The 24,551-nt window shown below is 44.4% G+C and overlaps 1 protein-coding gene across 3 annotated transcripts; it reads right to left on the bottom strand.

The window, feature by feature from the left end:
- Window positions 1–559: 559 nt before the first annotated feature.
- On the bottom strand, window positions 560–20,166 carry LOC128458517 (disintegrin and metalloproteinase domain-containing protein 11). 3 transcript variants are annotated; one of them, XM_053443379.1, is made up of 26 exons: window positions 20,088–20,148; window positions 19,130–19,320; window positions 15,649–15,725; window positions 15,220–15,286; window positions 12,713–12,795; window positions 12,086–12,149; window positions 11,914–11,974; window positions 11,450–11,631; window positions 10,783–10,854; window positions 10,401–10,567; window positions 10,221–10,305; window positions 9,467–9,557; window positions 8,313–8,364; window positions 7,544–7,643; window positions 6,696–6,767; window positions 6,469–6,561; window positions 5,749–5,829; window positions 5,619–5,669; window positions 5,475–5,538; window positions 5,247–5,352; window positions 4,679–4,798; window positions 4,422–4,590; window positions 3,290–3,401; window positions 2,323–2,413; window positions 1,098–1,115; window positions 560–771 (listed from the first exon to the last, which is right to left on the bottom strand). In XM_053443379.1, exons 1-26 carry the CDS (start codon window positions 20,146–20,148, stop codon window positions 756–758), a joined length of 2,346 nt encoding a protein of 781 aa, XP_053299354.1. In that variant the 3' UTR covers window positions 560–755. The 3 variants fall into 3 exon arrangements, with proteins under 3 accessions (XP_053299354.1, XP_053299355.1, XP_053299352.1); XM_053443380.1 differs by having other exon boundaries at window positions 560–1,115; window positions 20,088–20,166; XM_053443377.1 differs by having other exon boundaries at window positions 560–1,115; window positions 20,061–20,148.
- Between the last annotated feature and the right edge of the window lie 4,385 nt (window positions 20,167–24,551).

Below are 24,551 nucleotides of genomic sequence, written 5' to 3'. Positions count from 1 at the left end.
AACTAAACTCCATTGTACTTCCACATTCTCTCTTTGGACGACATGCGAACAACAGTCAAGTGTGGGATTTCATCTCAGTCGTGTCCCTGTTTCCAGAAACCTTTCAGATTCAAACAGAACATCGTCCACTGCGAGACGAAGTCCAGAAGTCGAGGCCTGGCGTTGGAGAGACTGAGCCTCAGGTTCTTTAAGAATAAAGGAAACTGTTCACCTCCTTTTACATGAATTCCCTGTTGGATGGCCAGTTTGTGCGCCGGTCCAGTGCTCAACCAGGACCAAAGAGTGTGTGTAGGCAGGCATTGGAATGTCAAGTCTTAAATTGGTCCAACGTTGATAAGTTGTTCTTCAGACTGTCCGAGGTGTGAAGAGGAGGTGCACAGACACTGCTGCACATTCTTGGAATCCTCACACTGGAGGAAGACTCTCCCTCAGAGAGAGAGCCACCGGCTCGTCTCAGGCCGAGGCCTGGACACCACCCCCATGGTCCGCTGGCTGCAGCCACACTGGGGAGATTTGGCTGGTAATGGTGAGAGGAGCTCCATGGGGCCCGGCTGGGGAGGATAGACAACAGGAGCAGACGGTGGGGGAGTGTGGAGGAAACGATAATCGGAAGAGGTCTGGAGAGATTCTGGGGAAGGAGCGGAAGACTTTTTCTTTTTTTTTTGTTCCCCTCTTCTCCAATGTGGAAATGACACAGTGCGAGGAGGAAGACAGGAGTAGACAGGACAATAGAGACGGACACAGAGACAGACGTCTTATCCGCCACCAGATCTGAAAGAAGTGGAAGAACAGGGAAGTTATTAGTAGGAGGAAACACAGCAGATTGTTGCATGAGTGACAGAAGATGAAGACACAGGGAAAATGGAAGACGTCGTTCTGCTTTGCAATGATGAAGTGAATTTGATGGGATTAGGGACGAGGATAGGGATTATTTAAAAGCAAGATTTCATGTAGGATGAGAAGCAGTTGTTGGGATTAAGCAAGGGATGAACAGATGGTGGGTGAACGAGTAGCCAAGGCGAGGAAAGGAGGGGTGGGATGGGATGTTTCACTCCATGGACATGACACCACACAGTCAGGGTCCTAAGAGGTTATACCTTCCTCTCCGAATGTTTCTGCATCCCAGGAGCGCATGGTGAGAGAGAAAAGACAAAATGTTAGTACAGGAAATATTTTGACATTCCAATCATTTAGAGGCAATTTAATAATATTGTATTTGAGTTTGCATAATATTTAAAACCCTTCAACACTACAGCTGCACAAGAAAAGGATAATACTACAGATTTAATATTAATGTGTACATCAAACAATCAGTGATGGAATCCTTTTTTGGGGGGCTTTAGATTTTAGAGCAAATTCAATCGGTCAGTAATTCATTTTCAAAACTTTTCCTTGCAGGGTTTAAGTGTTGATGTCACATGCAGCAGATGAGCAGCTCTAGCACCGAACCTCTCATACACAGACACCTACCTCTGATCTTAAAAGGACTGACCGCATTTTTAAGCCATAATTAAGCGTATTTAGTTAAACACAGCTTTCTTATTACTTTCAAGGCCCCGTTAAGACCTGGTATTAACATCGCTCCTGAGAGAGCCAATCACAAGTGGTCTGCGTTAACCCCGTCTGTTCACACCGGGTGTTAGAGAGCATCCTGAATGTGTCTCCTGTGACCACTTGGGGGCAGTCCTTTTAGGTCAGAGTTTGAGGAGTGAACAACAGCCAGCATGCACAGGAGGAGCTGAGCAGAAGATGCAGAGCAGCGATAGCATGTGGGGCACGCTGCAGAACAGGATAATGCAGGCAAAAATAGCACCGTAGGAAAAACATTTTAAAAAAGCCTAATTTTATCCACGGTAACCACGACGCCCTTCAATGCTACACATAGACTCAGGTAGGGGTGACACTTCCAGATGTGGCACCAGTGGAGCAGTAGTAGTCACATCAGTTCTAGCGGTTTTAAGAACGTTTAGCAAAGGTTCCTGGCGGGAAAGAAACCAAACAACAGGTCGGACGTGCCCTGTCACTATACTAGAAGAAGGCCGGGCTAGTGAGGGGGGAGAAGGTGCAGGATGGAGCTCGGAGTTTATTACAGATTCGATCGGAGTGCAACTTTTCATACAGAGGGAAAACGCCAAAAGCAGTTCAAGCATTATCACGTCTCAGACTTGACTGCCCTTTTCCCCTCCCCGCAGGCTCGGGTGTCTACTACAGAGGGGGTGAGAGTGGGAGGGGCAGTGTGTGTGTGTGTGTGTGTGTATGGGGGGGGGGGGTCCCCTTGGGTAGAAGCATACAGGTACACAGGAGGCATGCCAGAACTCTTACTTAAATCCCCATCCTGTTCCCCCTAGGACTATAGCTGCCAGGAGAATAGCACCTGCGATGGACCCTATTATGATATTGGTGCCACTGGGACCTGCGCAGAGGAAGGAGGGGGAGGAAAGGGTGCGGAGGAGGAGGAGGAGGAGGAGGAGGAGGAGGGGAAGAAACAAAACAACACCACTGAAATAAAACACATGTCAGAGGACAGCATCGACACGTTACATCAACGACATCAACCGGTGAGAGAGAGAGAGCGAGAGAGAGAGAGAGTGATCGAGAGAGAGGGAAGATGGGAGGATACCTGCAGATGGAAAAAAAGAGAGATGAGGGGGGGAAAGAGGAGGAGACCAGCACGTGGGTGGGGTGGAGGTGGGAGAACAGGCGGGTGAGCGAGGGAGGTCAGGGAGACAACGGTTACAGGAAAACCAAAAAGTGAAGGAGAGAGAGTTTTATTACTTTGTTCTCATTCCCCCTCTCCTGCCCTCTCAGCTGGACACCCCCGTGCTCGGGGGGGCTGTGGCTTTTTTTTGTACCTATGAGAGCAGCTGCTCTCTATCTCTGTGTCATGGGCCGACTGCAAGAAAGTAAGGGAGACACTTGAAGATGGCAGCGCCTGCAAGACATCCATCGGCAACACACACACACACACACACTCACACACACACACACACACACACACACACACACACACACTCACTCACATACTGTACGTGCACATATGCTCTTATGAATGAACGTGTCTCAACACACACCCACTCTCCCAACATTTAAACCCACACGTAGCAGGAAGAGAAACACTGTGAGATATCGATGTTTACTTTCTCACAAAAGCTGGACTACTCTCCGTGCCTGTGCTCTGGTCCGGTACATAAAGAATAACAGTAATGGATGGGTAGAGACTATGAGGGGGGGATATGAGGGGCAGACAGAATAGAGAGACACAGGCAGTTTGAGGAGCTGCCATATGGACCTTTCTTCTCCGGGCCAGTGGGGACCGTCGGCTCGGGGATGGGGTCAAAGACGCTGCAGTCCTTCCCCGTGTAGTCCCGGTCACAGATGCACTTCACCTCGTTGCTGCAGGTCTGTCAGGAAAAGCAGCAGAGACGGAAATCAAGCACACAGAAAGTTAAAACCTGCTTTATACCCAGTTTACAGGGAGGCAAAGCAAACAAATACCTGAGGCAGAGGCAAAAAGCTTTAGGTGACATGCAACCATTGTTTCAACAGCCTTTCAATGTCAATTCAGAGACACCTTGTTTCCTCCGACAAGGAGGACATGTCTTCACCTGTTTGTTTGTTTCCTGGTTGTTTTTTTGTAAACAAGACTACACAAAACAAACTCGACAGATTAACACAAAACTTGTTGGAAGGATATGGTACGGTTCATGGAAGAACCCATTCAATTTTGGTGTGGATCCAAGATTAAATTTTTTTTAGATATTGCCGTTGTTTTTCAACATTGCCATCATCTTCCCAGGAAATAATTCACAGATCTTAATAAAAAAAAAAAAAAAAACATGCACGTTAAGGGAGCTGATATCTTTGAGTGTGTGAAATTTGGTGAAGCTTGATTGAATTGAATTGGCTCTACAGAGGGCTGTTCTAGTTTGTTTGGTTCTCTGCAGGATGAAAGAAAAACAACTGAATGGATTCTAGCTTGTTGGAAGGATGGAACATGGGCGAAGAAAGAACCAAATACATTTTGGTACAGATCCATTCAAAGGAGCGAATCCAGAAATGTTATATTGTGAGATATTTTATATATTTTATTATTATAATTTCACCAATTTCCAAGGGAATAATTCCTCGATTTAAATGAAAAGGGTGTTTAAAGACATGTTTAAAATCACCATTGAGCCTAATTGGGGTGGGGGTCTGCACTCAGTGCCATTCACAGTGGATATATAGTTACTTAAATGCTATTAAAGCAAGAGTTGTATGTAACCTAGATTCCCTTTCGCTTAGAAAATGCTTGGGCAGATAATGAGAAAGAATATAAACAGTGGCTTTATTTCAACAACAGTAATATGGTTTAGCTTGAATGACTAGGATCATTCTTCTGTGCTGGGAAGGTACAGGTTCAAATATGATTTTCTTTTTACCCCGTGGTCAGAACAGATGCGGCCAAAGTTGGATCGCGCACAGGTGCTGTGGTTGAACGCTGCCACAGGGAGGCAGCGCCGCTCCAAACACATCATGTTGGGACCACAGGGAGTGCCGTCCTGCACATAGCCCAGATCAGAGCCGTCCTCCAGCAGAGCATGGCCGCCTCTGAGTGATACATCCAAATATGTCAGACAGGTGCTAGAGGAGGTGCTCCATTTCCTCGTAGCAGACGAAATGGCTGCGAGACATTTACCTGCAGTCCAGGTACTTGTTCTGGTGGTAGAGGGTGAAGCTGGTCACCTCCCCCTGCAGGTCCCCGAACTTTGGCTTCATCGTCATGTTGGCACAGAACAAGAAGCCGCATAAAACGTCCCTGAAACAAACCAACAAAATAGGTGAATGACAGAAGACAAGTCACATGAAACTAAGGAAGTGTTTACAATAGTTAAAAAAGCTTAAACTTTTGAAAGAACAATACATGAGTAATTTTTTTGTCATCTAAATATAATAAGGCTTTCAGATTACTGCAACATAATGGCCAAAATAGTATTTTTGGTGTGTTTTTGATTATTATAATGGCTGGTGCTTTGACTGCCCAGATGAGTGGTACATTTTAGTGAGTGAATTCCAATCGATACAAATATAATTTTATTGGATTTAGTTCAAATAATTCGGTAAAGCCAGTCGTATCATTCCAGGACACTTTGACACTAAGCAGTGCAACGTCTGACTAAAAATAAGCTGACAGACATTTTTGCTTTGCACAAATAGCGCCCAATACAGAGAGCCCAAGTAAAAGGAATCAGGGAAGCAGAACTCACGGCTTGTTGCACTGCAGCCAGCCCCGACCTTCAGGACCTGGACCACAGTTTCCCTTCTCTGTCCCCTCAGCGTTCAGCTTCTCGTAACAAAACCTGTCAGCTGAATCTGGGAGGGCAAGCGTAGAAAGAAGAAGGTGACGACATGATAACAAGTTCGAAATAAGACTATGCAACATGCATTTTCCTGGAGAAAGACATAGCTATGCTGTACATGCGGCGTATACTTACTATAACCCCACAGTCCTTTACACTGTCCATCACGAGTCCTGCATCGTCCACCGTAACAGCGGCCCTGAGGACACGAGACACCAATAATCAGGTGTCAGAGTCAGAGTGACCTGAAGAGAAAAAACGTCTCCAACCAGCTCTTACCTGACTGCTGTCACACAAGTAGCCGTCCAGCTTGTTGACATTATGAGGACACTGCAAAAGAAGAAAAGCACATCATGCACCTGATGCTCTTTGTTGATCTTACTGTTCTTATTGACACAGTCAACTCTACCTGGCTGGAGTCGCCGGTGCAGGTCTCTGGGATATCACAGTCGTTCACAGCGTCTCGACACACCACGCCCCTCTGCTCGTACTGAGGCACAGCATCGAAGGGTGTCAGGTTAACTCAGGTTATAAAGTCTTCAGCAGTTAATCATGCAGATGTTAACTCAAGCATGACAGGGCAGCATTCAGGCTAGAACATAAAAGCACACGCTTCCTGCAATTGCATTCTTGAAGTTGATCAAATATGTTCAGAGGAGCTGATGCCAAATATGTTGTTTTACACCAAAAAACAATGTTCAAATATACTAACATTAGCAATAATAATCATGATAATAATAATAATAGCATTTTGGGATTCACAATGGAACAGTTGTTTTAGCTCAGCAGTCTTTTAATGAACCTCATCTTTCTATGTGTCCATTTTTTGACTTGCTGTAACAAAGTTATACCTTTTTTAGGAGTATAAACAATTGGTGATTTACCCACAAAAAAGGTGATTTTTTTTTAGGTGTTTTTTTCCCTTTGTGCTCAATGTTGAAATTCATGAATAAACCAGCAACCAAGGCGCTCTCTCATCTCACTGTCTTACCAAATTAGCATATTTCCATTACTGTCGATCAGAGCTGATTAAAACCTGTGTCTACTGCAGTGTTGTTTGACCTGGGAGGGAATGATGATTGAATCTTATCCCACTGCAGACCAAAGTGTGAGTGGGTTTTGGACTCACCTTGCAGCCACTGCAGCAAAGTCCATTACTACACATGGCATCATGGGTGAGCGTGCACTTCTTACAGCAGGTTCCTCCACTCCGGGCACACTCCTGCAGCCACAGTCGAGAAAGCAAGCCATGAACTTGGGTTTTCAGACAACCCCAGAACCTCCGGTGCTCATACAGACACACAAGGCTGAGGTGCAGCTAGTTTGCAGCGGGTTAAAGAGCTGTATTTTACTCACCACCTGGGATCCACAGTCACACTCCTCCCCTGGCTCCACGAAGCCGTTCCCACAGTCTGGAGGATCCAACAGCTGAGAGACACAGAGGGGAACAGATATGAGAATGAACAGTGGGACTCAAAAGTCTGAAACCACACTGAAAAATGTAATATTTGAATGCAAACATGGAAATAATCAGAAAGTCTAAGAAGTTAGAAAGTTATGATTCAACATTAGTTTGTGGTTGCATTCCAGTTTAAGCTAAATACCTCTATACAGAGGCATAGTGCATGAAACTCGACAAATGCAAAAGCATGATGAAGCAGACCAAGAGTGACTGCACTGTTAAAAGATCAATACTTCAAGCCAAAGTCCCTGAGACATAATAAAAACAATTTCATCACAGAGCTTTGTTGCTTTGATCTCGGAGGATGAGTGGCAGTTTCTAAAAACCACCTCTAACGAGGCAAAACAAGGCCAAACGCTCGACTTTGAAAAACTTCCTGTTTACTGATGAATCCAAGACGGAGATTTATGTCAGTAACAGAGGAGAGTGTGTGAGACAACTAACAGGTGAGACACTGATACTGCAGTGTGTCAAACCAACAGTAAAACATGATGTCATTCAAATCTGCACTATACACCATGACCAAGAAGAGCCAACCCCATTCTTCACAGACATGCTGTGAGCTTTGTTTTGCATCTGATATTAAGATAACAACATTAATAAAAAGATTTGAACCAAAATGCAAAACTGTTTATGAACAAAACAAATAAATAAGTAATCTATTCATAGACTAACAACAGTCGATAAATACAAACAATCGTCAGAGGAGGCTCCCGTCGCCACATCCCCACATGGCCCTCACCTTGCTGGGCTTGTTGAAGAGACAGCTCCCGCCCCCCCGAACCAGGAACTGGGTGTACTCATCAACACTGCAGCGAGAAAACTTTCTGGGCAGATAGTATCTGTGCTCACACACACACACACACACACACACACACACACACACACACACACACACACACACACACACACACACACACACACACACACACACACACACACACACACACACACACACACACACACACACACACACACACACACACACACACACACACACACACACACACACACACACACACACGATTGAGAGAAGGACATGACAAAGAAAAATTCAATTAAAAAAGCAGCAGAGTGAGTTTCAGCCAGTTAGCATTGCCAGATCCACTGTGGGTGTCTGCGCCGACACGTTGCAACCCCACAGAAATGTAACCATCTGTAGTAAGATATTAGTCAAATGAATAATTTAAATCTTTATTGTTCCATCGGGTAAGGACAGCAAGATCCAATTCAGTCATATAGTAAATACTTATAATTCACCATTTGTGATCATTTCATTTAGATCTACACACATATATCAGATGTTAAATAGAAGCTGGGATCATTGCATAAACTGCGTAAAAGTCAAAGTCTCCATCTGTTACAGGTGTTTAATCGTCAACTTGAGTAAAGGGAACAAATCACAGCTTGCCGGGAGCGCGACAAGAAAACAACCCCTCTGTCATGTCATTAAAGAGAGAGGAGAGACGTTTTGACAGGTGAGTTTTGTTTTGTGTGAGGTGGATCTGTACCCTGTGTCTTCCATGATGCAGCCCAGCCAGGCATCCGGACACCTGCAGTCTCCTGTGAAGAAGAGCAGAGAAAAAGATGACAGGAGGGAAAAGTGAAGTTAAAAAAATAGGAAGAAAGCTAAATTTGAGCTGTGTTGCAGCAAGTCTTGATTTATGATGAACTAGAAATATCCACCTGTGGTTGTCTGCCTCCGCAAACCAGTGAAGCTTCCAGTCTACATACATTATTTCCCCACAAATATGAGGTCCCTGTGACCTTTGATCTCTACTCACTTCATCTTTTAGTGAGGGACTGTGGTCAAAATTTGCAGAAATTCCCTAAAGTCAGATTTGAGATATCATATTCAACAGGGTAAAATCATGAGGCTACTGTAAACCTTGACCTTTGACCCTCGATCACCAAATTCTAGTCTGGACTTACTCAGGAGTTTTCCTTTCCAATACGCACAACTCAGAAATCTGTGGGCGCAACAGGTAGAGGCATGAGTTAACACAAATTCTGCTTCTGTGATGGAATGTTGTTGTTTATAGCACATCGACAGCGCTCATCAACACGCTCACTCGCTCATGGTGAATCATTGGACATCATCCAGACTTTTTAATCTGGGGCTGGCAGAAGAAACTCCGGAGAAAGTCCAGAACCTTTACTCAGACATGGAGGCTCTCACATACAGCTTCCACAAGAATGGGACGGACAAAAAAACATAACGCCTCAAGAGACATAGCAAAAAAGAAAGCTTTTCCTTAGATCTATTAACTTTCCGTTGGACAGTGGTGTGGGACTCACAGCGTGCGCACTGAGCTCCTGTCCTGTCATTGAGTAATGGACCTGATGGCTCTGCAACATTAATCACACCACCCATTGTTCAGTGGCAGCGATGCTCTAACCAGCGGCACCTCCTTCTGGAGCGCAGGTGACTAATCACCTAATGGAGAAATCTAATTACAGTAGAGAACCGCTGGACGTGGATACAGACGCACCGCCCACGCTGTCCACCTAACCCCCCGCCCCACACCCTGCTATCAAACCCCTCCCTTGCTATTGTGCTCCGCTTCGATCTTTCAGATGTGCCTCTCCCCTCTGCACTGATTTGTTCATCTGGTTTTAAAGATCTTTGTGTCCCTCTAATCTACATCAGGAAGCTCTCAGTTACCTGCAGAGCTGCGGGCGTTGTTCCACTTCATCCCGATGTTCTGGCCAAGACTCTGGCACAAAGTAATGGCCATTGCACCGACATTCCCATACTGGAACAAATACAGATAGAATCCACACATGAGGGCTTCATACTGAATATAGAAAGAACATCAACACAACAGCTGCCAGATATCGAGGGGAAACAGCAAACCAGACTCCATCCAAACAAACAACAAAATCTGAATATGAGACATGTAATTTGTTTGAACTGTACACAAACAAAATGTTTAAATACGTCAATGTTCTTTTTTACTGAGGTTTATGTGCAGTAAACTCCTTTTAGGTGGATTTAAATATTTGGACCGATCCAGGAGAGCTGCTTCCCTATGATTCCAGGCTGTATTCAAAGCTAAGCTCCAGCTTCATACTTACATAAGAGAGTGTTCTATTGCATAAGAGAGTGTTCTATTGCAACAAAATGTTAATTTAATATTTGAAATAATTAATAATTCAAACAATCTATGAGTCCTCTCAAAATAATAGATTACAATTGTCTCTGTTACCAAAGACCTAAAATAAATGCAACTTTACCTCTAGTCTTAACTTTAAAATGACAAGACATTCATCTTGGTTTAAGACATTAAACTTGATTAGAGTTCAAATTGAGTTTTTATTCATATTAAATCATGTTCCGCTAAATCATGATTATATTTTTGTTTAAATTCCTCTCTGATGATGCAACAGCAAATGTTACCATTTCCTGTTGTCCTCACCTCGTTGATTCCTCCGCCTCTCGTCTGAGAGCACACTCCTCCTGTGTAGGCCATCCCGCTGCGGCTGCTGTGAAACGTGCGTCCTCTGAGGTGCACGGGGAAAAAGGAACAATGATGGAAATTAAAATCAGCATCCGAAACATCAAACAACAACTCAGTGGAAATTTGATTTCCTCTCACGAGAAAAGATGGACAACGTCACTCTGCTCCTTGACGGTGTCCTTCCTGTACTTCATGAAGTTCTGCAGCGTCATCAATGGGTCCTCAACCACTGGCATCTTATTATTAGAGGTCCAGGTTTCCATGGCAACCAGAACGATCCTCGTGTTCAGCTGTTCCTTGTAGATCTGGGGACCAAAAATAATGCCCATCAGTCACCTGGAGTGAACTGATTTCTATCTGGGATCAATTATTTGCACATACTTTTCTGACAGGTCGTGTGTGTGTGTGTGTGTGTGTGTGTGTGTGTGTGTGTGTGTGTGTGTGTGTGTGTGTGTGTGTGTGTGTGTGTGTGCGTGTGCAGAGTTTCTGAGGATTAGGATCCGACAAACAAAGCTCTTACCGCGTCGGCCATGTTGACCACTGCTTTGGCAAAGTTCTTGGTTTGGCTGCTCGAGTTACGCAGCTGTACAAACTGTGGAGAGACAAAGATACACAGACGGCTCAAGAGATGGATCACATTGTCAAACACACACAGAGATTCGGTTGATTTTAGTTCCACGTGTTATCAGCAGCATTCGCCAGTGATGGCCAGAGTTCCATTACAGGAATCTATGGAGTGCACTCACTGCAGTCATTCTGTGCTGACTGCATTTTGGTTAAATCATACATCTCCTACCTCTCGTACCTAGTAAAACAAGAAGAATCACGTAAAATAAAGTTCCAAAAGTTTTCAACTCTATAAAGATCTGCAAGGTAAGGAAACTGTTTCCTCGTCCTCTGATTCAACACGATGACACAACTAAAAACGTGTTTAATTCAACCACACATTTACAGTCTTGATCGTTATGGTTCTTCAGAGCTCTTGATCATCGAAATCCTTATTCACTCAGAATCCTTCAGCGTCTTAAAAGGCAGCAGTGGAGTGTATTTTTGTTATTATAGAGAATATTTGCATTTCTTTTTAAGGGTGAAAATCCATAATTTTCCTGACTGCAAATGTAGTTGCCTCTAAAGCTTTTTGAATTTCAGAGTTTATCGGTAACCACGCATATATATTTTGAACTCACCATTTCATTGTCGTTGATCACCATCAACTCAATGTATTTGGTCTCGGTCTGGACAGAGGGCTTGCGAACGAATCTCTTGGCTCGCCTCAGGCCCCCAGACACCTGCTGCTCCCTCGCTTGGTCCGGTCTGTCGTCACCACCGTCACCTCCTCTGCCATCCCACTCACTGTCCTCTGTACAGTCTGGACACACAGGAAGGCCGACTTGACTTAGTTCAACAAGAGATATGCAGCACATTACTGTCTCATTTTCAGGTTAGAGTCTGCGACTGTAATTAAATCTGTTTGAACCGACTAAAAACGACATCCCCTTTAATAATCACGTTTGTTTTATCCGAACGGTCCCTTCTCAATTTCTGTCTTTTTGATTGTATTGTAAAATTCAATAATAAAAGTGTTATTCTCCATTCTAAGCATGAGAGAGAGAGTGCAGTAGTTACTACTAGTTACTAGGGTCGTTCATACCTGTGCAGTGGGGGGAAAGTCTGATATCAGGCATCCTGCGGATTAAGTGAGCGCCACCATCCTAATAACAGAAAACATCCAGATTACATTCAACATAAAATCAGCTTCTCGCTCGAATAAAATTCATGCTGGTCGAAAATAATCACTACAGTTTAATAGAAGGACTGGTCACCTGACTGGTCCCATTGTGAAGGGGCTCGATCCCGTAAGAGAAGAAGCCGTCAGAGAACATGCCACTGAAGAACCAATCAGACGAGATGCAGAGCACAATGGGCAGAATTAGTTAAAAAAGAAAACAGAGCTGTGATGAGAAATTAAAGACATAATTATCTCCGCCAAGGGAGTTAGGTCCCCTGTTTGTTTGTTTGTTTGTAAACATGATTACACAAAATCTACAACACAGATTTCCACAAAACTTGGTGGAAAGATGTGGTTTGGGTCAAGAAAGAACTCAAAAAAATGTTTGTTGCAGATCTATATCAGGGAGCGGATCTAGGATTTTTTAAATCAATTTGTTAGACGGCAATTTTCAACATTTTCACTGATTACCCAGAGAATCATTCATGGAACTCACTGAAAAGAAGTTAAAGGGCTGAATCTATGAGTGTGTGAAATTTGGTGCAGCTTGATTGAGTTTAAAGCGATGGTTGGGCCTTGGCGGAGGGATGCATTCTACTGAGAGCCATTCTAGTTATGTAAATATAAAAAAAGATAAGCAGTACAACTTTACATCACCTGATCAGCGTGCACAGGTAACTACCATTTGATGTTACAAATTAAGGTTAGTAATCAGGCTCACCACAGGCCGTGGCAGGTGGAGACAGCAGCCCAGGACTCTGGTAAACCTCTTAACCTTCCCTGGTAGTAGCAGTGCTCCCCTCCCTGTGGACACAACGCAGCGCTCTTTCATCAAACAGCCACTAGTGATGCTCGTATAGGCCTTCACCGGACATAGTGATAGGTCAACTCTGAGGAGAAAACCTCTGCATATGTGACTCCCCTCTCACCCCCACTGTGGCGCGTTTATGGACCGGTCTATGACCTACTTGTGCACTGGGCCCCACTCCACTCTGCTCTGCTCCACTGACAACAGAGGTGGAGGTGGACCCAGCGCAGGATCTCTTTAATAAATCAACACTCGTGTCACCCACGCAGTACAATCTGAGGATTTAACGTGGGGCAGGGGCCTAACTGTGCAGCTGAAAGACACAAGATGAAAGCGAAAAGCATTTCTGCTCTGCTCCCTTTTTTTGTCCTTTTAACAACCTTGACTACCACAGCAGAGCCCCTGCCGACATCCCCCCCCCCCCCCCCCCCCCCCCCTCCAGGAAAGGTGAGACAAGTGAGACACACCGGTTCACCTGGATCAAATCAGGTTCGGCTGGGTGTCTCACTCCAAATCACACCTCAGGCACACAACACCTCGAGTGAAAGTAGAAGTGTGTTGAGGACAGAGACGAGACAAGTGACGCGCTGCCCTATGTCCAGAGGCATAGTGTGAGGCCTCCATCAAGCTGAGCCACAATCTGGCCTGACTGCAGGGTCTCCCTCCCCTCCCCTCTCTCTCGCCAGCCGCTCTGGGAACGAGCACACACACACATCCGCAAAATTACTCCTCCCTGGTTCCAAAGCATTTTGTGTTAACTGTCATCCGCCTCCTGCTCCTCCTCCTCCTCCTCCTCCTCTTCCTCCTCTCTCACTGCTATTCCCTCCCTCCTGGTCTTCTTTCATTCTCCTCGCTGCCAAGAACTTAATGACACTGCTGAGATAACTGGTTGCTATGGAAACAGGCTCAGGATTGGTCAGGACGACCGAGGGAGAGTTTGGACGGATCGTGTGTGGGAGACTTGAAGTGTGTGGGTGTGTGGGCGGGTGGGCGTAGGGGAGCGGGTCAGTGAGTGGCCCATTTGTTCAGAAAACCAAGAAAAAGACTAAAACATTAGCCATCCCATCCCGGCGAGCAGAATGCAGCGACATTCCTCCGGTTGGTCCCGATGAGCCCACGTCACATTCGTTGTCAAGGCTTTCATCCATTTCCACATTATCTCTCCGGCCGCGTGGTTTTACACCACAGGCGTCCACTGCCTTTTTCTCTTGGCTCGTCTGATAAAGGCCACGGCGGAGAGGCACGCACGCACACGCCGCTGACAGGCAAACCCACACATGTGCAGGAGGGTAACACACATGATGTGAACGGTTACACGGCCGCCTAGTTTCGAAGCAGAGAGCACACAACGCGGTTTCCATAAATAGATGAATGCACCAAACGGTATAAAGTATTCAGTATCACAATTACATAAAGGAATGTGCCGTTAAAAAGATGAACAGACAAACAAAAGCATGTCGTTTGTCTCCACGATGAGATCACGTGCCTTAAAATATACATGAGACAGAAGCATTATGTTACATAATGAGCTATAAACCATGTGAGGGACGGCTTCTGAAAGAGCAAAACTTTAAATTCTAATGCTGCATCCACGCTATTATGTTTTCGTTTAATAATGCATCAGCTTTGCTACAGACAAACGTGACCTCCACAAGACTCCAGAGTTTTAGAGCTGCTATAACAGAGAGGTTTGGAAATGCTACTATCTCTGTTTAAGTTTGAAAACTGTAGTGCAGTGTTTTTGTCTGGACGGGCAGAAACACAGATGTTTGGAAACTATGACATAAACACTGACGACAGCTTGATGATTTGGTCTGCTCGATCACGACATACGACCTATGTCATAGCCGTTGCTGATATGTCAGGCTGCTGTCACACGACCCCTTTCCTGAAATGCCTAGCATTAGCCTCAGCTACCAGTGTTGAACGCAACATTGATAATCAATTACAAGAGTTGCTCACCCTTTCTTGTCTTTGCTAACAGCTAAGATCTGCATTTTGAATAATACAAGGGTTAGGGTTAGGGTTAGGGTTAGGCAATCTGCACAAATTCTTCTACTAACACGCACATGTCCTGTGTACGTGAGCGGTCACGTGATATGTGTTATCACTAGCCATTCATGGATGTGCTGTTAGAATGGGTGACGCAAGTATAGGAAGATATACTGGGAGGCTGTTGGAGACATCTGCAGACTTGGGGGTGCCAGTTGCTCATGTTACCCTGTTAGCGTTTATATATTGTTTTACCTTGTGGTCTCCTTGATGCATCAACTCTACATTTAACTCGTCTGCATAAGACACGAGCTGCCTGAGTTCTCCTTTCACCAGCTTCCAGAGAACTTCCACAACACTTTGTAGGATCCATAAGACAACTTTGCATTAAAATCCCCATCACACACAAACAAAACAAAGAAGCTTACCACAGACTCCGCGGGTCTGCCATCCTGGTTAAAGTGCCGTTCCACGTATTCTGAAGACAGGAGGTGACTGCAAATGGAGGAGAGACAGTGTGATCCTTCTGATAGCATCTTTTCTATCACCATTCAAATCAAAAGGTAGTTTCTAACACTTGCTCTCCACTTAAATGCATTTCATAAAGAACCGGCAAAACAAGTTAACATGTGGCGTTGATGATAATCTGTGGAAAACCCATGAACCTCCAGCTGTGTGCGTCTGAGTGCTGGCATTCCCCCATCTTGTCACATAACACAATGGAGGTGCTGCGTTAATTTGCCTAAGTGTGTGGGAACACTAATGAGAGCATTTGAAATAAATGGAGAGCACCCGCTGATATAAGTGTGCAGAAAAAAGCCACATCTCAGTGTTTTTTTGGAAGGAGAAATACGAACTGGTTTAGCTCCAGGTCCAGAGTGAAGGTGTGTCCAAAGGCTGCCACTCGGAAACAGGTCTGGGCCAAGTGCAGTGGCTGTAAATAAATTTAAAAAACAGCAGAGACATGTTGGACAGTTGATATATTAAAGTGTAACAAAACAATTGTGGTTAAGTGTGTTGCTCTGTCAAAACCGCGGAGTGATTTCAAAGAAATTATCATGAATAATTCAACGGAATCGATAGTGTGTACACTCCAAAAGCATCTCAGCTGCCGTAACCCCGTGATTGATAAAGTCCTCATTGATCGATATTGGCTGCCAGCGTTCAGGCGGGCGTGAGCGGTGGCTATTTAGGAGCTGGAGTTTTTTGCGATGGAGATGGATGGAGAGGGGTTGACAGAAGGAGGGGAGGAGGAGGAGGAGGAGAAACCTTTGTGGTAGGGTGTGTATTTGTCCGACTAACGTCCCTTGTGGACAGCTGCCAGAGCTGAGGAGGTGAGGAGACAGCAGGGCCAGGAGAGAGAGAGATTTCCTGCAGACTCAACAGTGTGTCTCATCGGCTCTGACTGTGCCAGCGAGGATTGATCTCAGTCTGGAGGAACCAGGCTGCAGTGAATCACTGGGCTTTTACAATAAAACGCATCACTATCCAGGAATTATTCCCTTCGTTGAGTAAGGACAACAGATTGTTTACTACTGTCTTGGCGAGGCTGGAGAATGGCGTCCATAAGGGCTGACAATGTTTAGGGCTGTAGGATCTTCCTCAGTAGATGGATTTGCCCTGTTGATATCAGAGATGCTCCAATACCAGCATCGGAAAGCGCCTCTGATTCTGCAGAAAATGCAGAGTTGGGCCTCGGTGGGTAAACAAATCTATGTTCCTGATCCACAACCGACTCTTTAGTACCACCCAGGTAAAACTGCAATTTTCTTTTCATGCTCCAAAACCGCAGTTGTGCTGTGCTGCCACTAGCAAGTGCTGCTTTTAGAGCGGCAACGAATAAGTGATTCAGAAAGTCCCACAAGGAAAACGTGTATCGTATGCAAGAGTATCGAAGGGGCCCAAAATCCAATTACAGCAATCGCACTGAGTTAGTAACGTATAGCTGTTAAAATATGTATTTTAAATGCCCAGGTATCGGAGCAGTACTTTGTATGGGCCGATTTTCAAAGTCCATGTGTGGGGATCTTGAAGGGAAAAATGGTATCAGAGCATCTCTAGGTACTTCTCGCCTCTTAACAAGGACAAAGTATAACGAATTTTCACCTTCATTCTGCTGCTGTATAGTTTGCTTTTATACATTTCTAACTTTATATATATATATATATATTACGGTGGCCCTGAGAGCTCAACGAACAGCAACTTCAGAAAACACATGCAAGTTAAGAAAACACATGCAAGTTGACAAAACACAAGCAAAATAAGAAAACATCTTCATCAAGTTCACAACACAACACAACACATTACAGAAACGAGCAGCAAATAGTGAAACGCGCTGCAAATCGCCGTGGGTGGCCAACCCCTGTGTGGAACCGTATTTGTATGGTGTATTGGACGTTTTTGTGTCTTCTGTGGCAACAGTGTCCATCACTTTTAGCTGTCCTCTGGAAACACTTCTGTTGTCGTTTCGTCTCCATTTGCAGCGCGTTTCTTTATTTGCAGCGCGTTTCACTATTTGCAGCGCGTTTGTCTATTTGCAGCGCGTTTCTGTAAGGTGTTGTGTTGTGTTGTGAACTTGGTGAAGATGTTTTCTTATTTTGCTTGTATATATTAAATGCTTGTATATATTATCTCACTGTGCTCTTACTCATTTTTACATTCTTGCTTATTTTTATCTATCTATCAATCTATCTATCTATCTATCTATCTATCTATCTATCTATCTTTTATCTAAAAATAATAATAATACATTTTCAAAAAAAAGAGTAATGTGAAGCAGATTTAACTGCCGATTTGAATGGGAACTGGTTTAACTTCTATTCTTTATTGATTTATTCCAATATCTGCCCTACTCACTAGACTCAGTTATATTAACTAGTATCGATATCAGACAGCAGATATATTTTCACCTACCAACTATTCAAAAAAATATGTGTAAAATCTTCACCTCAGCTTGAGGACAAATCAATTAAAACTTCCCTTTGTGCAAAAATATCCCTGTCAACTTATAGGGAATCCAAAGTAAATACAACAGGTGATGAAAACCTAGAATGCTACCTCATCTATTTTAAACGCAGCATGATGTGACTCATCTCCTGCTGCTTTAAAATTTATCTCGTCCGTCATTTCAAGCATCTTGCATATTTAAAAAAAAAGCAAAATGCAGCAGGTTGCGTCGAGTATGGCTGATGAAAAACACACTCATGAAACATTCTAGACCTGAGAAGGTAAATTATCAGATTTATTGGTATCCTTTACTTTATACTGTTGTTTTGTGATAGAGAATTCCTCTCGACAGCTGTAAGTCCTGACACACGCGCCTCTAGTGTGTGTCAGGAGTCTAATGTATTCCATCATATCAGTTATATGTACTACATCAGTTTAGCATGACGGAGAGAGAGAGATGATGGGTTGAGGGGGGGTGTTCAAGCCTCTTGGACCATGTAGCACTACTTACAAGGCCTGTTTCATGATTAATGGGACCATTATTGTACTTTGACACACACCACTGAATAATGAAGACGTCGGGGGCTCGGCACGGCAGCAGGATGATCGGACGTGACGGCTGAATACTTCAGGAGCTGTTACATGTTGTCACGTGGAGACGAGGGCCACAACAAACATGCACACAAACATTCACTCCGCCCTCAGATTGACTGTTCATTCACTACCAGTGTTAGCCAGATGTTTCTAACCCAAATTATCAGAGTTTAACTTTGAATCAACGTAACACACCAACTTGGTTTCATCCAGATGACTCTACTTTAGAGGGATTCTCAGGGACTAAAAGTAGGTCAAAATTACAGGGAGCGAACACTGCTGCAAGACACCACCCTGCACCGTCATCCCTGTGTAGCAGGAGCTGCATGAGCATCAGAGAGGTGAGCGCCGCACTGTTGTTTCAGACACTGGAAAAATTAGGTTTCCTTCAGCAGGATGACAGTCTGTCTCAGAACGGACACACCCCTTTATGTCCACACGGACTTGCTTTCAGTCCCAAACACAGAACATCTTCTTTAGCAGCCTATTGATGCTTGGTGAGCACTGGACTTTCAAGATTTTCACTGGGGCTGATTTCATTTGGTCGAATATTCCTCAAATATTACGATTTTATATAATTTTGGTCCACAGAAATATGCATCTACATTTATCTATCTGTAACATATGAGGTAATTACTGATGCATTCTCACACACTGTCCATCTGGGAGACTTCCATCTTTATCAAATTATAATGTGATTCATCCTAATGAGGGACCCCGGGTTTCCCTGGCATCTAAATCAGGGTCAGTGGGTTCAGAGTGGTTCAAACTGGTTCATTACCCAGACTCACAGCTTACCCGTGTGTCTCCGGTGCTGTTCTTCACCCTGGTATCGAAGAAGTCTTGAGCCACTTCCTCCTCCGACTCAGTCTGCTGCACCAGCCACTTCGGGTGGGTGATCTCGGCAGCCGTGTCCCCGCTGTCCGGTCGTCCTGCTGGGGTAAACCAGCCCCACATGCCTCCATCCTGCGCCGGGCTCCTGTCCACACCTGTTTGTACAGTGCAACAACAGGGACAGTCAACAGGGACAGTCAACAGGGACAGTCAACAGGGACAGTCAACAGGGACAGTCAACAGGGACAGTCAACAGGGAGAGTCAACACATGAACGCTCTTGGTGCAGTAGTGGGGTCGGTGAGGCAGGGACACACCTGAGCCTGCCTGAAGTTCACCTGGTGGAGTTTTTGTGAAGAAAGTAAATGACAGAAATTGGCAGGAAGAGCGATGTCAGTGTTTTACTTCTCTTTAGGAGGATGGCATGGTGACCTAAATATCTTACCGGAAAAAGATATAGCAATTTGCTGCTGTATTTTAAGAAAGTAGGTAAGGATATTTTTAGTTTTAATGAAAAATAATACATGCACTCCCTTGTCATGTGGGCTATATAGAAGAATGACGCCCATTCAGTCATATACACAGGTCCTATGAAATAATAGAAATCATCAATCAGGCTGCACAAAACTGTCTAGTGGACATCACAGAGCTTTTAGATAAAACCCAGATGTAAACGGTTATGGCTGTGTTGTGTATAGGCAATGGGGCTGCAGAGGAAATGTGTTGATGCAGCAAATCAACGCATCGGAGAGGGATGGTCTCAGGCAGGAGGCTGGAATTGGCACCGACACCCCGCCACAGTAAAACCCCACTTTAGAAAAGTGCTGGTGCAAGTGAAAAAAAAAAATTTGGGACGCAAAGGAAATGAAAAAGGGTGTTCCCCCTCTTCACCCCGCCGCTCTCTCTCTCCCGCTCTATCTTACCTGAGACCGCAAGCCTCTCGCCCACTGCAGCGAAGACCATGAAGCACCACACCGCCCGCATGATCTTCACATATTCCCCCCGATCACACCATCGAGAGAGCCGCAGAGTGTCACGAACCCGGCCGAGGGATGAGGAGGAGACGGAGCGAGGAGTGCGCGGCTGGAGCGAGGGCGAGGATCCAACGTGAATGTGTTACACGCCTGATGATGCGCGTCCACTCATCTCTCTCTCTCTCTCTCTCTCTCTCTCTCTCTCTCCCCCTCTCTCTCTCTCTCTCTCAGCCACGGAGAATCAGCATTTTCAAATCAGACTAAGGAGAAATGAAGTGTTGTCTACAGCCTCGTGGCGGAGATGATCGATACAGGCATGTGGATCGATCGGTGAGGGGGAGGAAACTGGAGAGTGCGCACAGTACAGGCTTTGCGCGGGTGCGTATGCGTGAATGAGATGGTGCGGGTAGCCTATATCCGAATCTGCTGTATGCGGAAACAGGGGGAAAAGCGAAGAGAAACGCTTTGGGTCTGCGGTGAGGAGGACACGTGGGATCTTGGGACCCTCCCTCACCCACAGCAGCCTCCTTCTCACGTTGCCAGGCAGCGCAGCGAGTGGAGAGGATGCCATAGCCCGGAGGATGCTGCTGCTGGTCGTGGTTTTGAGGGGCACGGCCGAAGAAAAGCCATTCAGAATGTTATAGAGATTAACAGTTGGTCCATTGTCCCAGTGTAGTGGTATTAATGGTGGAATAAAGTGCTGTTACATTACAGGTATGCAGAGAAAAGACAAATACAATTAAATCCTCCAGTATCTAAAATCCCAAAATATAAAAATAACTTTTAAGTAAGGCTGTCAAATATATGACAGCCTTACGTAGTAAAGTAGAAAACACAATGGATTCTCTGAAATGTGTATCAAAAGCAGCATAGAATGACACACCACACACCAAAAAAAGAATGTGTCCATCTTCTTCCTGTGCTTAGTTTATCATGTGTATCTGCAGGTAATCCAATCCTGAGTTGAACCGGCGGTGTGGCCTAGTTGGTAGAGTGGTCGTTCTCCAACAAGAAGGTTGGCAGTTCAATCCCCACTCTTCCCCATCTGCATGCCGAAGTGTCCTTGGCAAGATACTGAACTCCTAAAAAATTTTAATTGAAAAAAATATTAAATTAAATGAATCCTGCACAGTCCGGAAGTGCGCAGTTCGATTCTGCGCAGGAATCGAACTAACAGAAATAAATATACAAGTACATTTTCGCCACCTTCTAATTTTCTGCAAATTTTGGTAAGAATTTGAGCATGTAATAGCCCTCAAAAAGCCAATTAATTTGCCTGAAAAAATTTATAATAATAATGAGGGGTCATTTGGTTTGCAAACAGTAGTCACACACAACCCATACACATCATAACGATACATAAAAAGAGCGTTAAACATCCATGCCCTGGGGGTCTCAAGTCTCGGGCATGCTTATTTTGGGAAACCCTGATCTATTTAACTATATAACTTATACATCAACAGGGGCTATATACACTAACTGTGGATTCAGGATAATGATTGCAGGTTGAGTTATGAGTTTAATTATGTATCTCTAAAAGTGTCCCACCACATAATCCATTGGTCATTGATAAATACTGTCAAACAGTGAAAGTGAAGACGTGCAGTGCTCTGTGAGTTACTGTCTCAGCCCTCTGTGACCTGCAGGCTTTGCTTCCTCGCAGCAGTTGAGTCTTGAAGCATCCATCAACACATCCCTCTAATGGAGGCGCATTGTTCACTGACAGCCCCCTCTGAATATTTCATCTACACAGAGACAGTGGGGAGCATGCAGCAAAAAAGAGTAGACAGGATCTAGGGCCAAATATCTCTGCATCTCCTCCAGAAATACAAAGAGGGACTGCCTCAAACTCAAAAACAGACATCAGATCAGCCCTTCTCCTGTGTGACATCAAAGAACATCATCAGCAACGTCTCCTCTGTTCCCTCCAGTGGTTTTCAGCTGATAAACGTAGAAATGGCTCCACGTCATCACACAGTGGTGACGGAGGCAGAGCATTAAGTATTCAGCAGTGGTACAGCTGAGTAACCAACTGCAATGAGCGCCGAGAGGAGTCAGGGCTGCAGAGAGGTCGCAGACTGTGCTTTAAATGAAAAGTTATTAGGATCACATGGGATTTCTACAGAGACTTAAATGAACAGAGGTCAAACAGTAGAACAAGTTGTCCATCGTTTCTTTTGTCCAGGGAAGAGAAAATTCATTTTCACAACAATGCACTGTCACATTCAGCAGCTCTAGAAACCGTGGCCCATTGAATTGCACTGAGGACACACTTCCACCATGGCCCAACAGTCCCTTTATGAAACCACATTTAAATTCACTCCATCCAGATTTATATTTGGATCTGCTCCAAATTGCACAATGTCTGTTTTTTGCATCAAAGATTTGTCCTCTGAGAAATCCCAGCTCACAAAGTAAAAAAAGATTCCTGCATCCGCCCAGTGATCATAATTTGTATTGGTTCTTTCCTGACCCATACAGCATCCTCCCACCAAGTTTCACTGTAATCGGTCCAGTGTTTTTTGTGTTATACTGCTAAATAACAAACAAACAAAATGAAAACACAACCTGCTTGGTGGTGGTAATAATAACAATTATCCTAAAATTGACGAAGCAAAATGAAAACAAATCCGGATCCTGATCTGCAACAAAATGGGGTTGTCTCTCGACCCATACCACAAAGTTTCATGGAAATCCGTCCAGTAGTTTTTGGGTAATCCTGCTATATAACACACAAACAGACAAACAAGCATAAACATCAACCTGTACCTGTGTCCCTAAAACCTACTAAGATTCTCCACCTGAACAGTAGATAATAAAAACCCATCAAATGACTGAGAGAAAAAACTGTTATATTTTCTATATCATCTGCAGAATGAAGGGACTCAATCGTTTTAAGAACAAATATGTAAAGCTGAACAGTCAGTGATGTGTGAAGCTCAGAGGTTTGCAGGCGAGGCTGAGCCTGGCGAGACAGACACACACTACCCTCTACTGTGCAAACAGGAGTATCACAACGACACAGAAATAGTTATCTTCATTATTTCCATCACGTCAGCCCAAGTCAGTAAAGATTTACACTACGAGACAGTGTTTTCCCAGCAGCCATTTTGACATGAAAAAATGGATGAAGAAAAATCCAGATTTTGTTTAGTGAACTGATATTGACCAGTGCAATTTGGTGCAGATCCATTTTAGATGTGTTTTCATAAGGGGACTGTGGAGCTTTGGTCATTACTCATTCAGGAAGATAAAATATAATATATGTATGTAATATAAATTTTTGATGCTTTGTATAATATGTCTTATACCATCAAAGGTGTGGGTCAGGTTTGGATTTATCTAAAGTCCATAATAACAGATTGGTTTTGGCTCAGTAGGTAGAGTGGGATTACCCCTAACCAGAAGTTCAGTCTCCCTCACTTATGTGTAGTGAGGTTCAGTGTCTACTGAACCCCAGGTTGTACGAGTGATATGAAAGACTAGATTACACATTTCATCAGGTCCAAGTGGCCCGAATCTGATTTCCCCCCGCCTATGTGACCCAGATCTGATTGTTTAATGGCCGTGTGAACAGCACAAGTCACGTGGAATCTGATCTTTTCAAATCAGATACAGATCGGTTTTTTTGAAATACGAACTGAGTTCCTTATAACTTTCCAAACATGGAAGACAGCTTTAAGAGGTAGTCAGTGGAGGGACAGTGAGGTTTTAGACATCAAGCACTTGGGATGACACATCTGTACAAGCAAAACTTGAGGGGTCCATGTGTTTGAAAGCATGACAAGAGAAAAATTAAACCATAAACATCTGTGGTCCTCATGTTTATTACTCACTTCTTCTCTCTGTTTACTACTGTACACAGCGTGCTGTGTGTGACGTCTTGTTCTCCTACACATGTTGGTCACTTCAGGGCCATGACCAGGTCACAGGTCAGGTCTGATGCTGGCCACGTTTTAAAAGACAATGTGAACAGCTACATAAAAAAAACACAGATCTAGAAAAAAAATCCAAATTGAGCACTAAGGCTTGAAGTGTGAACGTAGTCATAGTGTAGAGAACGTGCTGCACATGTGTGTGTGTGTGTGTGTGTGTGTGTGCATAACTTAGCAGACCATTTATATAGAGAACATTAAAAACCATTGGATTTGAAACAATTACGCTTTACAAACCATTGCAAAAGAAAACAACCCAAGATGAGATGCAGATAAGATCTTAATCATGACCAACAGGTGTCCAAATGCTTCACTTGTGTGGTTCATCCTTGTTTGCGCACGACACAGTGATTGTGGTTAATTGCTTTCTGCCTGGTTTCCTGACGGTGGCGCCGGGTTGAACCAGCCGGATCCGGACGCTGCCAATTACACTAATGAAGCGCTTCGGAAACAGGCTATAAGAGAGGCGGACTAAAGC

The sequence above is a fragment of the Pleuronectes platessa genome, chromosome 16, assembly GCF_947347685.1.
Source record: "Pleuronectes platessa chromosome 16, fPlePla1.1, whole genome shotgun sequence".
Classification (NCBI taxonomy): Eukaryota; Metazoa; Chordata; class Actinopteri; order Pleuronectiformes; family Pleuronectidae; genus Pleuronectes; species Pleuronectes platessa.
The sequence above is the reverse complement of the archived record's forward strand: the minus strand, read 5'-3'. Positions and strand labels throughout refer to the sequence as shown.